The sequence below is a fragment of the Coturnix japonica genome, unplaced genomic scaffold, assembly GCF_054131305.1.
Source record: "Coturnix japonica strain WE unplaced genomic scaffold, WE-NBRP24 Scf050, whole genome shotgun sequence".
NCBI classification, from domain to species: domain Eukaryota; kingdom Metazoa; phylum Chordata; class Aves; order Galliformes; family Phasianidae; genus Coturnix; species Coturnix japonica.
The window spans coordinates 2,042,587-2,056,421 of NW_028188953.1; the positions used below are offsets into that span (position 1 = coordinate 2,042,587).

The following is a 13,835-nucleotide window of genomic DNA, read 5'->3' on the forward strand; positions in this document are numbered from 1 at the left end:
GTGTGTCCCTATAGGGGTCTCTATAGGGTCTGTGTGTCCCTATAGGGTCTGTGTGTCCCTATAGGGGTCTCTATAGGGTCTGTGTGTCCCTATAGGGTCTGTGTATCCCTATAGGGGTCTCTATAGGGTCTGTGTGTCCCCATAGGGTCACTGTGTCCCTATTGGGGTCTCTATAGGGTCTGTGTGTCCCCATAGGGGTCTCTGTGTCCCTATAGGGTCTGTGTGTCCTTATAGGGTCTGTGTGTCCCTATAGGGGTCTCTATAGGGTCTGTGTGTCCCTATAGGGTCTGTGTGTCCCCATAGGGTCTGCGTGTTCCTATAGGGTCTCTATAGGGTCTGTGTGTCCCTATAGGGTCTGTGTGTCCCTATAGGGGTCTCTATAGGGTCTCTGTGTGTCCCTATAGGGGTCTCTGTGTCCCTATAGGGTCTGTGTGTCCCTATAGGGTCACTGTGTCCCTATAGGGTCTCTATAGGGTCTGTGTGTCCCTATAGGGTCTGTGTGTTCCTATAGGGGTCTCTATAGGGTCTGTGTGTCCCTATAGGGTCTGTGTATCCCTATAGGGGTCTCTATAGGGTCTGTGTGTCCCCATAGGGGTCTCTGTGTCCCTATAGGGTCTGTGTGTCCTTATAGGGTCTGTGTGTCCCTATAGGGGTCTCTATAGGGTCTGTGTGTCCCTATAGGGTCTGTGTGTCCCTATAGGGGTCTCTATAGGGTCTGTGTGTCCCTATAGGTCTGTGTGTCCCTATAGGGGTCCCTATAGGGTCTGTGTGTCCCTATAGGGGTCTGTGTGTCCCTATAGGGGTCTCTATAGGGTCTGTGTGTCCCTATAGGGTCTGTGTGTCCCTATAGGGGTCTCTATAGGGTCTGTGTGTCCCTATAGGGGTCTCTATAGGGTCTGTATGTCCCTATAGGGTCTCTGTATCCCTATAGGGGTCTCTATAGGGTCTGTGTGTCTCTATAGGGTCTGTATGTCCCTATAGGGGTCCCTATAGGGTCTCTGTGTCTCTATAGGGTCTGTGTGTCTCTATAGGGTCCCCTAATGTTCCTTTTTACCCCATAGGCCGCCATCAAACGCAGCATGGAGGAGAGGGAGCAGCTCAAGACAAAGGGGACAATGGGATCAAAGGGGACAATGGGGACAAAGGGGACAATGGGGACAAAGGGGACAATGGGGACAATGGGATCAAAGGGGACAATGGGATCAAAGGGGACAATGGGGACAAAGGGGACAATGGGATCAAAGGGGACAATGGGATCAAAGGGGACAATGGGGACAAAGGGGACAATGGGATCAAAGGGGACAATGGGATCAAAGGGGACAATGGGGACAAAGGGGACAATGGGGTCACGGGCTGCACTGGAACGCTTCAAGAAATAGGGCTGGGGGGGGGACATAGGGGGCAGCACTATGGGGTCCTATGGGGTCCTATGGGGTCCTATGGGGTCTCGGGGACATCCCTATGGGGTCCTATGGGGTATCCCTATGGGGTCCTATGGGGTCCTATGGGGTATCCCTATGGGGTCCTATGGGGTCCTATGGGGTATCCCTATGGGGTCCTATGGGGTATCCCTATGGGGTCTTATGGGGTCTCGGGGACATCCCTATGGGGTCCTATGGGGTCTTGGGGTCCTATAGGGTATCCCTATGGGGTCTTATGGGGTCTTGGGGTCCTATGGGGTATCCCTATGGTGTCCTATGGGGTCTTGGGGTCCTATGGGGTATCCCTATGGGGTCCTATGGGGTATCCCTATGGGGTCCTATGGGGTATCCCTATGGGGTATCCCTATGGTGTCCTATGGGGTCTTGGGGTCCTATGGGGTATCCCCATGGGGTCTTATGGGGTATCCCTATGGGGTCTTATGGGGTATCCCTATGGTGTCCTATGGGGTATCCCTATGGGGTCTTATGGGGTCTTGGGGTCCTATGGGGTATCCCTATGGGGTCCTATGGGGACATCCCTATGGGGTCCTATGGGGTATCCCTATGGGGTCTTATGGGGTATCCCTATGGGGTCTTATGGGGTATCTCTATGGGGTCTTGGGGACACCCCTATGGGGTCTTTGGGGTCCTTTGGTTCCTATTAAAGCCATTGTGCCACCGCGGTTCTGTGCTCTGCTGGGACTCCCCCCATTGATGTCCCCCCCATTCATATCCCTCACCCCATTCATGTCCCCATTCATGTCCCCATTCATGTCCCCATTCATGTCCTCCCCATTCATGTCCCCATTCATGTCCCCATTCATGTCTCACCCCATTCATGTCCCCATTCATGTCCCCATTCATGTCCCCATTCATGTCCCCATTCATGTCCCCATTCATGTCCTCCCCATTCATGTCCCCATTCATGTCCCCATTCATGTCTCACCCCATTCATGTCCCCATTCATGTCCCCATTCATGTCCCCATTCATGTCTCACCCCATTCATGTCCCCATTCATGTCCCCATTCATGTCCCCATTCATGTCCCCATTCATGTCCTCCCCATTCATGTCCTCCCCATTCATGTCCCCATTCATGTCCCCATTCATGTCCCCATTCATGTCTCACCCCATTCATGTCCCCATTCATGTCCCCCCATTGACATTGCCCCCATTGATATCCCCCCATTGATTTCCCCACCCCATTGATACCCCCCCATTCATAACCCCATTGATGTCTCCCCATTGATGTCCCCATTGCTATCCCCATTCATGTCCCTCACCCCATTGATGTCCCCCCATTCATGACCCCATTGATGCCCCTCACCCCATTGATGTCCCCACCCCATTGCTGCCCCATTGATGTCCCACCATTCATGTCCCTACCCCATTGTAGTCCCCCCATTGCTGTCCCCATTGATGTCTCCATTCATGTCCCTTACCCCATTCATGTCCCCATTGATGTCCTCATCCCATTGATGTCCCCACCCCATAGCTCTGAGCCCCACAGCTCTTTATTGAGCCCCACAGCTCCGAGACCCCCCCCTGCTCCCCAAGTCACCCCCACCCCCCATAGAACAAAGCCATAGCCCTACACCTCAGCCCCATAGCACTGCATTGAGCCCCATAGATCTGAACCCCATAGCAATGCATTGAGCCCCATAGATCTGAGCCCCATAGCACTGCATTGAGCCCCATAGATCTGAGCCCCATAGCACTGCATTGAGCCCCATAGCACTGCATTGAGCCCCATAGATCTGAGCCCCATGGCAATGTATTGAGCCCCATAGATCTGAGCCCCATAGCAATGCATTGAGCCCCATAGCACTGTATTGAGCCCCATAGATCTGAGCCCCATAGCACTGCATTGAGCCCCATAGATCTGAGCCCCATAGCACTGTATTGAGCCCTATAGATCTGAGCCCCATAGCACTGCATTGAGCCCCATAGCACTGCATTGAGCCCTATAGATCTGAGCCCCATAGCACTGCATTGTGCCCCATAGCACTACATTGAGCCCCATAGATCTGAGCCCCATAGCTCTTTATTGAGCCCCATAGCACTACATTGAGCCCCATAGATCTGAGCCCCATAGCTCTTTATTGAGCCCCACAGCACCAAGACCCCCCCGCCCCCCAAGTCAGCCCCACCCCCCATAGAACAAGGCCATAGCCCTACACCTCAGCATCCCAGCCATCCCCTGCAGCACCCCACACGCCCCCTCCCCATATCTCCCCACATCTCCCCCCATATCCCCCACGTAACCCCACACCCTCCTCATCCCGTCCGGCCCCACATTGAGCCCCATAGATCTTTATTGAGCCCCATAGCACTGCATTGAGCCCCATAGATCTGAGCCCCATAGTACTGCATTGAGCCCCATAGATCTGAGCCCCATAGCACTGCATTGAGCCCCACAGATCTTTATTGAGCCCCATAGATCTTTATTGAGCCCCATAGCCCTACACCTCAGCCCCACACCCCCCCTGCCCCCCAAGTCACCCCCGCCCCCCATAGAACAAGGCCATAGCCCTACACCTCAGCCCCATAGCATTGCATTGAGCCCCATAGCACTGCATTGAGCCCCATAGATCTGAGCCCCATAGCACTGTATTGAGCCCCATAGCCCCGCATTGAGCCCCATAGCCCCGCATTGAGCCCCATAGCACTGCATTGAGACCCATAGATCTTTATTGAGCCCCATAGCCCTACACCTCAGCCCCACACCCCCCTGCCCCCCAAGTCACCCCCACCCCCCATAGAACAAGGCCATAGCCCTACACCTCAGCCCCATAGCACTGCATTGAGCCCCATAGATCTGAGCCCCATAGCAATGTATTGAGCCCCACACCCCCCTGCCCCCCAAGTCACCCCCACCCCCCATAGAACAAGGCCATAGCCCTACACCTCAGCATCCCAGCCATCCCCTGCAGCACCCCACACGCCCCCTCCCCATATCTCCCCACATCTCCCCCCATATCCCCCACATAACCCCACACCCTCCTCATCCCGTCCGGCCCCACACTGAGCCCCATAGCACTGCATTGAGCCCCATAGCACTGCATTGAGCCCCATAGCACTGTATTGAGCCCTATAGATCTGAGCCCCATAGAAATGTATTGAGCCCTATAGATCTGAGCCCCATAGCACTGCATTGAGCCCCATAGATCTGAGCCCCATAGCTCTTTATTGAGCCCCATAGCGCCGAGACCCCCCCTGCCCCCCAAGTCACCCCCACCCCCCATAGAACAAGGCCATAGCCCTACACCTCAGCATCCCAGCCATCCCCTGCAGCACCCCACACGCCCCCTCCCCATATCTCCCCACATCTCCCCCCATATCCCCCACATAACCCCACACCCTCCTCATCCCATCCGGCCCCACACGATGGGCGCTGAGCAGCACAGCCCCATAACAACATCGATCCTCGGGGAACCTGGCTCCCCCCCCCATCCTTTCCATATGGGTCGGAACCAGCCCTGCCCTATAGGCACACAGCCCCACATAAACATCCTCCGGGCTCACTCTTGGGATCTGTGGGGCAGCGTCCAACACCAACCTCACAGCCCCCATTGATAACACATAGGCGCTACCACTACAATAGGGTGGATACAATGGGGCCGGGTACAGCCCTATAGGGACGTAGTGACGGCTCCGTGGGTCCCGGTTGGGTTTGACCCCCCTATGGACCCTCCCCATATAATATAATGGTTGTGGGGCCGTACTGAGGTGGGTCAATAGGGCCGGGGTGTGGATGAAGGTGTCGTCGTCGGCTTTAAGGATGAATTGAGCCGTGGGGCAGAACCGAACCGCCCACCCCAAAAGGAAAAGGGTCTTTTGGGTCAGGTTCGAGTACGTGTCCCAAAAGGAACCTTGGAGGACGTCGCCGTATTCACGCCATTCGGAACGGAGGGCTGCCCCATAGCGGCGGCCGTGGGATGATATGGGGTCATGGGGTCCTGCCCCATAGCGGCGGGTGTGGGACGCTATGGGGTCCTGTGGTCCTGCCCCATAGTCAGCTATGGGGTCCTGAGCTGCTGCCCCATAGCGCTGGGCCTGGTCCTGATGTGCTGCCCCATAGCGGCAGCCGTGGGTGGATATGGGGTCGTGGTCTGCTGCCCCATAGCGATGGGCCTGGTCCCGATCTGCTGCCCCATAGCGGCGGCCGTGGGTGGATATGGGGTCATGGTCTGCTGCCCCATAGCGCTGGGCCTGGTCCTGATCCACTGCCCCATAGCGACGGGCCTGGTCCTTAATGGGGTCTTGTGGTCCTGCCCCATAGCGCTGGGTCTGGTCCTGATGTGCTGCCCCATAGCGCTGGGTCTGGTCCTGATGTGCTGCCCCATAGCGCTGGGCCTGGTCCTTAATGGGGTTCTGATACGCTGCCCCATAGCTCTGGGCCTGGTCCTTAATGGGGTCCTGAGCTGCTGCCCTATAGTCAGATATGGGGTCCTGGGGTCCGGCCCCATAGTGGCGGGCGTGGGTGGATATGGGGTCATGGTCTGCTGCCCCATAGCGATCAGATATGGGGTTCTGTGGTCCTGCCCCATAGCGGCGGCCGTGGGTGGATATGGGGTCATGGTCTGCTGCCCCATAGCGGCGGCCGTGGGATGATATGGGGTCCTGTGGTCCTGTCCCATAGCGATCAGATATGGGGTCCTGTGGTCCTGCCCCATAGCGATGGGTGTGGGTGGATATGGGGTCATAGTCTGCTGCCCCATAGCGCTGGGTCTGGTCCCGATCTCCTGCCCCATAGCGCTGAGTCTGGTCCTTAATGGGGTCCTGTGGTCCTGCCCCATAGCGGCGGGTGTGGGTGGATATGGGGTCATGGGGTCCTGCCCCATAGCGATCAGATATGGGGTTCTGTGGTCCTGCCCCATAGCGATGGGTATGGGCTGCTATGGGGTCCTGTGGTCCTGCCCCATAGTCAGATATGGGGTCCTGAGCTGCTGCCCCATAGCGCTGGGCCTGGTCCTGATCCACTGCCCCATAGCGACGGGCCTGGTCCTTAATGGGGTCTTGTGGTCCTGCCCCATAGCGCTGGGTCTGGTCCTGATGTGCTGCCCCATAGCGCTGGGTCTGGTCCTGATGTGCTGCCCTATAGCGCTGGGCCTGGTCCTTAATGGGGTCCTGAGCTGCTGCCCTATAGTCAGATATGGGGTCCTGGGGTCCTGCCCCATAGGGCTGGGCATGGTCCTGATGTGCTGCCCCATAGCGCTGGGCCTGGTCCTTAATGGGGTCCTGAACTGCTGCCCCATAGCGCTGGGCCTGGTCCTTAATGGGGTCCTGTGGTCCTGCCCCATAGCGCTGGGCCTGGTCCTTAATGGGGTCCTGGGGTCCTGCCCCATAGCGCTGAGTCTGGTCCTTAATGGGGTCCTGATCCGCTGCCCCATAGCGATGGGCCTGGTCCTGTATGGGGTCCTGTGGCTCTGCCCCATAGCGCAGGTCCTGGTCCTCCTGGGGGGCAGATGGATTTGTGGGGTCAGCACATCCCCATAGGGGCCCCCATACCCCCATAGGGCCCCCATATCCCCCCTATATCCCCATAGGACCCCCATATCCCCCCCATATCCCCCCTTACCCCAATGGGGACCCCATAGGACCCCCATATCTCCCCCCATATCCCCATATCCCCCCTATATCCCCCCCATACCCCCATATAACCCCCCCTTACCCCCATGTGGGCCCCATAGGACCCCCATATCCCCATAGGACCCCCATATCCCCCCTATATGCCCCCCATATCCCCATAGGACCCCCATATCCCCCCTATATCCCCCCCATATCCCCATAGGACCCCCATATCCCCCCTTACCCCAATGGGGACCCCATAGGACCCCCATATCCCCATAGGACCCCCATACCCCCCCTTACCCCCATGGGTACCCCAAATCCGAACACAGTCCTGCTATGGGGTGGTCTCTGTGCCCCCCATATCCCCATAGGACCCCCATATACCCCATAGGAACCCCATATGCCCATATCCCCCCATATCCCCCCTTACCCCAATGGGGACCCCATATCCCCTCCATATCCACCCTATATCCCCATAGGACCCCTCTATATCCCCCATTACCCCACTGGGGACCCTCATATCCCCCCCATATCCCCATAGGACCCCCACAGGACCCCCATATACCCCCTATATCCCCCCCATATCCCCATATCCCCCCTATATCCCCCTCATATCCCCCCATATGCCCTATATCTCCCCCCATATCTCCCCTTACCCATATGGGACCCCATATCCCCCCCCATATCCCCATATATCCCCCCATATCCCCCCCTTACCCCAATGGGGACCCTCATACCCCCATATCCCCCCCATATCCCCCCCCATATACCCTATATCTCCCCCCTTACGCCAACGGGGACCCCAAATCCAAACACCGTCCTGCTGTATGGGGGTCTCTGTGCCCCCCATATCCCCATAGGACCCCCATATCCCCCCTATATCCCCCCCCACATCCCCATATCCCCCCCCATATGCCCTATATCTCCCCCCATACCCCCATATCCCCCCCATATCCCCCCCCATATGCCCTATATCTCCCCCCATACCCCCATATCCCCCCCATATCTCCTCCCATATGCCCTACATCTCCCCCCATACCCCCATATCCCCCCCATGTCCCCCCCATATACCCCATAGGACCCCCATATCCCCCCATATCCGCCCTATATGCCCCCATATACCCCATATCCCCCCCCATATACCCTATATCTCCCCCCTTACCCCCATGGGTACCCCAAATCCGAACACGGTCCTGCTATGGGGGGGTCTCTGTGCCCCCCATATCCCCATAGGACCCCCATATCCCCCCCCATCCCCCCATATTCCCCCCCATATGCCCCCTATATCCCCATAGGACCCCCATATCCCCCCCGTATCCCCCCCATACCCCCATATAACCCCCCCTTACCCCAATGGGGACCCCATATCCCCCCCATATCCCCTATATCCCCCCCCATATCCCCATAGGACCCCTATATTCCCCCATAGGACCCCCATAGGACCCCATGCTCCCCCATAGAGCCCCCATATACCCCATAGGACCCCCATAACTCCATAGGACCCCCATATCCCCATAGGACCCCCATATCCCCCCTTACCCCCATGGGTACCCCAAATCCGAACACGGTCCTGCTATGGGGGGGTCTCTGTGCCCCCCATATCCCCATAGGACCCCCTATATCCCCCCTATATCCCCATTGGGACCCCCTAGGACCCCCATATCCCCCCTATATGCCCCCATATCCCCCCATATCCCCATAGGACCCCCATTTCCCACCCTATATCCCCATATCCCCCCCTATATCCCCCCCATATCCCCCCCATACCTCCATATCCCCCCCTATATCCCCCCCATACCCCCATAGGACCCCTATATAACCCCCCCTTACCCCACTGGGGACCCCATATCCCCCCTTACCCCCATGGGTACCCCAAATCCGAACACAGTCCTGCTATGGGGGGGTCTCTGTGCCCCCCATATCCCCATAGGACCCCCATATCCCCCCTATATCCCCCCCATACCCCCATAGGACCCCCTATATCCCCCCCATACCCCCATATAACCCCCCCTTACCCCAATGGGAACCCCATAGGACCCCCATATCCCCCCCTATATCCCCATTGGGACCCCATAGGACCCCCATATCCCCCCATATCCCCATTGGGACCCCATAGGACCCCCATATCCCCCCCTACATCCCCATTGGGACCCCATAGGACCCCCATATCCCCCCCTATATCCCCATTGGGACCCCATAGGACCCCCATATCCCCCCTATATCCCCCCCATACCCCCATATCCCCCCATATACCCCCCTATATCCCCCCATATCCCCATAGGACCCCCATATCCCCCCTTACCCCTATGGGTACCCCAAATCCGAACACAGTCCTGCTGTATGGGTGGTCTCTGTGCCCCCCATATCCCCATAGGGTTCCCATATACCCCATAGGACCCCCCATATCTCCCCTATATCCCCCCTATACCCCCATATCCCCCTCATATACCCCATAGGACCCCCATATCCCCCCCTATATCCCCATAGAGTCCCCATAGAACCCCCATATCCCCCCTATATCCCCCCATATCCACCCCCATATACCCCATAGGACCCCCATATCCCCCCTATATGCCCATATCCCCCTCATATACCCCATAGGACCCCCATAGGACCCCCATAACCCCATAGGACCCCCTTACCCCCATGGGTACCCCAAATCCGAACACGGTCCTGCTATGGGGGGGTCTCTGTGCCCCCCATACCCCCATAGGACCCCCATATATCCCCCCATATCCCCATATCCCCCCCCATATACCCTATATCTCCCCCCTTACCCCCATGGGCACCCCAAATCCGAACACGGTCCTGCTATGGGGGGGTCTCTGTGCCCCCCATATCCCCCCCATATCCCCATAGGACCCCCATATCCCCCCTATATCCCCCCCATAACCCCATACGACCCCCATATCCCCCCATACCCCCATAGGACCTCCATATCCCCCCCTATATCCCCATTGGGAGCCCATAGAGACCCCATACCCCCATATCCCCCCCCATATCCCCCCCATATCCCCCCTTACCCCCATGGGTACCCCAAATCCGAACACAGTCCTGCTATGGGGGGGTCTCTGTGCCCCCCATATCCCCATAGGACCCCCTATATCCCCCCCATACCCCCATATAACCCCCCCTTACCCCAATGGGAACCCCATAGGATCCCCACAGGACCCCCATATCCCCCCTTACCCCAATGGGGACCCCATAGGACCCCCATATCCCCCCCTATATCCCCATTGGGACCCCATAGGACCCCCATATCCCCCCCTATATCCCCATAGAGTCCCCATAGAACCCCCATATCCCCCCTATATGCCCCCCATATCCCCATAGGACCCCCATATCCCCCCCTATATCCCCATAGAGTCCCCATAGAACCCCCATATCCCCCCTATATCCCCCCATATCCACCCCCATATACCCCATAGGACCCCCATATCCCCCCCTATATCCCCATAGAGTCCCCATAGAACCCCCACATCCCCCCTATATGCCCCCCATATCCCCCCATATCCCCATAGGACCCCCATATCCCCCCTTACCCCAATGGGGACCCCATAGGACCCCCATATCCCCCCATATCCCCATTGGGACCCCATAGGACCCCCATATCCCCCCCTACATCCCCATTGGGACCCCATAGGACCCCCATATCCCCCCCTATATCCCCATTGGGACCCCATAGGACCCCCATATCCCCCCTATATCCCCCCCATACCCCCATAGGACCCCCATATCCCCCCCTATATCCCCATTGGGACCCCCTAGGACCCCCATATCCCCCCCATATGCCCTATATCGCCCCCCATACCCCCATATCCCCCCCATATCCCCCCCCATAGGACCCCCATATCCCCCCCTACATCCCCATTGGGACCCCATAGGACCCCCATATCCCCCCTATATGCCCCCATATCCCCCCCATATGCCCTATATCTCCCCCCATACCCCCATATCCCCCCCATATCCCCATAGGACCCCCATATCCCCCCCTATATCCTCATAGAGTCCCCATAGAACCCCCATATCCCCCCTATATCCCCCCCATATCCCCATAGGACCCCCATATCCCCATAGGACCCCCATATCCCCCCTATATCCTCCCCATAGGACCCTCATATACCCCCTATATCCTCCCCATATCCCCATAGAACCTCTATATAACCCCCCCTTACCCCACTGGGGACCCCATATCCCCCCTTACCCACATGGGTACCCCAAATCCGAACACGGTCCTGCTATGGGGGGGTCTCTGTGCCCCCCATGTCCCCCCCATATCCCCATAGGACCCCCATACCCCATAGGACCCCCATATCCCCCCCATACCCCCATAGAACCCCCCATACCCCCATAGGACCCCCATATCCCCCCCTATATCCCCATAGAGTCCCCATAGAACCCCCATATCCCCCCTATATCCCCCCATACCCCCCCCATAACCCCATAGGACCCCCATATCCCCCCCTATATCCCCACAGAGTCCCCATAGAACCCCCATATCCCCCCTATATGCCCCCCATATCCCCCCATATCCCCATTGGGACCCCATATCCCCCCCATACCCCCATAGGACCCCCATAGGACCCCCATATCCCCATAGGACCCCCATATCCCCCCCTATATCCCCATTGGGAGCCCATAGAGACCCCATACCCCCATAGGACCCCCATATCCCCCCTTACCCCCATGGGTACCCCAAATCCGAACACGGTCCTGCTATGGGGGGGTCTCTGTGCCCCCCATATCCCCATAGGACCCCCATATCCCCCCCCATATCCCCATATATCCCCCCCATATCCCCCCCCACATCCCCATATCCCCCCCCATATGCCCTATATCTCCCCCCATACCCCCATATCCCCCCCATATCCCCCCCCATAGGACCCCCATATCCCCCCCTACATCCCCATTGGGACCCCCTAGGACCCCCATATCCCCCCTATATACCCCCATATCCCCCCCATAACCCCATAGGACCCCCATATCCCCCCTTACCCCCATGGGTACCCCAAATCCGAACACAGTCCTGCTATGGGGGGGTCTCTGTGCCCCCCATACCCCCATAGGACCCCCATATCCCCCCTATATCCCCCCCATACCCCCATAGGACCCCCATATCCCCCCCATACCCCCATATAACCCCCCCTTACCCCAATGGGGACCCCATAGGATCCCCACAGGACCCCCATATCCCCCCTTACCCCAATGGGGACCCCATAGGACCCCCATATCCCCCCCTATATCCCCATTGGGACCCCATAGGACCCCTATATCCCCCCATATACCCTATATCTCCCCCCTTACCCCCATGGGCACCCCAAATCCGAACACGGTCCTGCTATGGGGGGGTCTCTGTGCCCCCCATATCCCCATAGGACCCCCATATCCCCCCCATACCCCCATAGGACCCCCATATCCCCCCTATATGCCCCCCATATCCCCATAGGACCCCCATATCCCCCCCATATCCCCATAGGACCCCCATATCCCCCCCTATATCCCCATTGGGACCCCATAGGACCCCCATATCCCCCCCATACCCCCATATAACCCCCCCTTACCCCAATGGGGACCCCATATCCCCCCCATATCCCCTATATCCCCCCCCATATCCCCATAGGACCCCTATATTCCCCCATAGGACCCCTATATTCCCCCATAGGACCCCATGCTCCCCCATAGAGCCCCCATATACCCCATAGGACCCCCATATCCCCATAGGACCCCCATATAACGCCCCCTTACCCCCATGGGCACCCCAAATCCGAACACGGTCCTGCTATGGGGTGGTCTCTGTGCCCCCCAGGTGCTGCGCACGGCTCGTCGCTGCTCTGCATTGTTGGGGCTGCTGGGAACCAGCACCAGCAACTGGGGGGGGGGCAACGAGCAGGGGGGGGGGGACAGCAGCACACGGACGCCCTGCAGCTCCAATGCAGCCCCTGCATCGTCCATTGCAGCCCCGGCATCATCCATTGCAGCCCCTGCATCTATTGCATCCATTGCACCCCCTGCATCCTTTGCAGCCCCTGGAGCTCCTGCATCCATTGCAGCCCCTGCAGCCTTTGCATCCATTGCAAGGCCTGCATCTATTGCAACGCCTGCAGCCTTTGCATCTATTGCAACACCTGCATCCATTGCAGCCCCTGCATCCTTTGCAGCCCCTGCATCTATTGCATCCCCTGGAGCTCCTGCATGTATTGCAGCCCCTGCATCCATTGCAAGTCCTGCATCTATTGCATCCCCTGCATCCTTTGCAGCCCCTGCATGCATTGCATCCTTTGCATCCATTGCATCCCCTGCATCCATTGCAGCCCCTGCATCCATTGAAGCCTTTGCATCTATTGCAGCCCCTGCATCCATTGCAGCCCCTGCATGTATTGCAGCTCCTGCATCCATTGCATCCCCTGCATCTATTGCAACGCCTGCATCTATAGCATCCTTTGCATCCATTGCACCCCCTGCATCCTTTGCAGCCCCTGCAGCCTTTGCATCCATTGCAAGGCCTGCATCTATTGCATCCCCTGCATCCTTTGCAGCCCCTGGAGGTCCTGCATGTATTGCAGCCCCTGCATGCATTGCAACGCCTGCATCCATTGCACCCCCTGCATCCTTTGCAGCCCCTGGAGGTCCTGCATCCATTGCAGCCCCTGCAGCCTTTGCATCTATTGCAAGGCCTGCATCTATTGCAAGGCCTGCATCCATTGCATCCATTGCATACCTTGCATGTATTGCAGCTCCTGCCTCTATTGCAGCCCCTGCATCCATTGCATCCCCTGCATCCATTGCATCCCTTGCAGACCCTGCAGCTCCTGCATGCATTGCAAGGCCTGCATCCATTGCA

The 13,835-nt window shown here is 58.1% G+C and overlaps 1 protein-coding gene and 1 long non-coding RNA gene across 11 annotated transcripts; both read right to left on the minus strand.

The window, feature by feature from the left end:
* Window positions 1-3,717: 3,717 nt before the first annotated feature.
* Window positions 3,718-4,318, minus strand: LOC146752227 (uncharacterized). The gene is made up of 2 exons (XR_014940854.1): window positions 4,204-4,318; window positions 3,718-3,842 (listed from the first exon to the last, which is right to left on the minus strand). It is a non-coding gene; the product is annotated as an uncharacterized LOC146752227 (long non-coding RNA).
* Window positions 4,319-4,518: 200 nt separating this feature from the next.
* Window positions 4,519-13,707, minus strand: B3GALT4 (beta-1,3-galactosyltransferase 4). 10 transcript variants are annotated; one of them, XM_085532686.1, is made up of 5 exons: window positions 12,777-13,707; window positions 9,297-9,333; window positions 6,824-6,877; window positions 6,711-6,733; window positions 4,519-6,587 (listed from the first exon to the last, which is right to left on the minus strand). In XM_085532686.1, exons 1-5 carry the CDS (start codon window positions 13,703-13,705, stop codon window positions 4,649-4,651), a joined length of 2,982 nt encoding a protein of 993 aa, XP_085388812.1. In that variant the 5' UTR covers window positions 13,706-13,707; the 3' UTR covers window positions 4,519-4,648. The 10 variants fall into 10 exon arrangements, with proteins under 10 accessions (XP_085388812.1, XP_085388811.1, XP_085388817.1 ...); XM_085532685.1 differs by having other exon boundaries at window positions 4,519-6,733; XM_085532691.1 differs by lacking the exons at window positions 9,297-9,333; window positions 12,777-13,707 and adding an exon at window positions 7,295-7,349.
* Between the last annotated feature and the right edge of the window lie 128 nt (window positions 13,708-13,835).

Coding starts and splice junctions, on each gene's coding strand:
- B3GALT4 (XM_085532682.1), bottom strand. CDS start 13,705: ATGGATGCAATGGATGCAGGCCTTGCAATAGATGCAGGCCTTGCAATA. Junction 9,334..12,776: donor GGGGCACAGAGACCACCCCA/TAGCAGGACCGT, acceptor AGACCACCCATA/CAGCAGGACTGTGTTCGGAT. Junction 6,878..9,296: donor GATTTGGGGTACCCATAGGG/GTAAGGGGGGAT, acceptor TCTGCCCCCCAG/GAGGACCAGGACCTGCGCTA.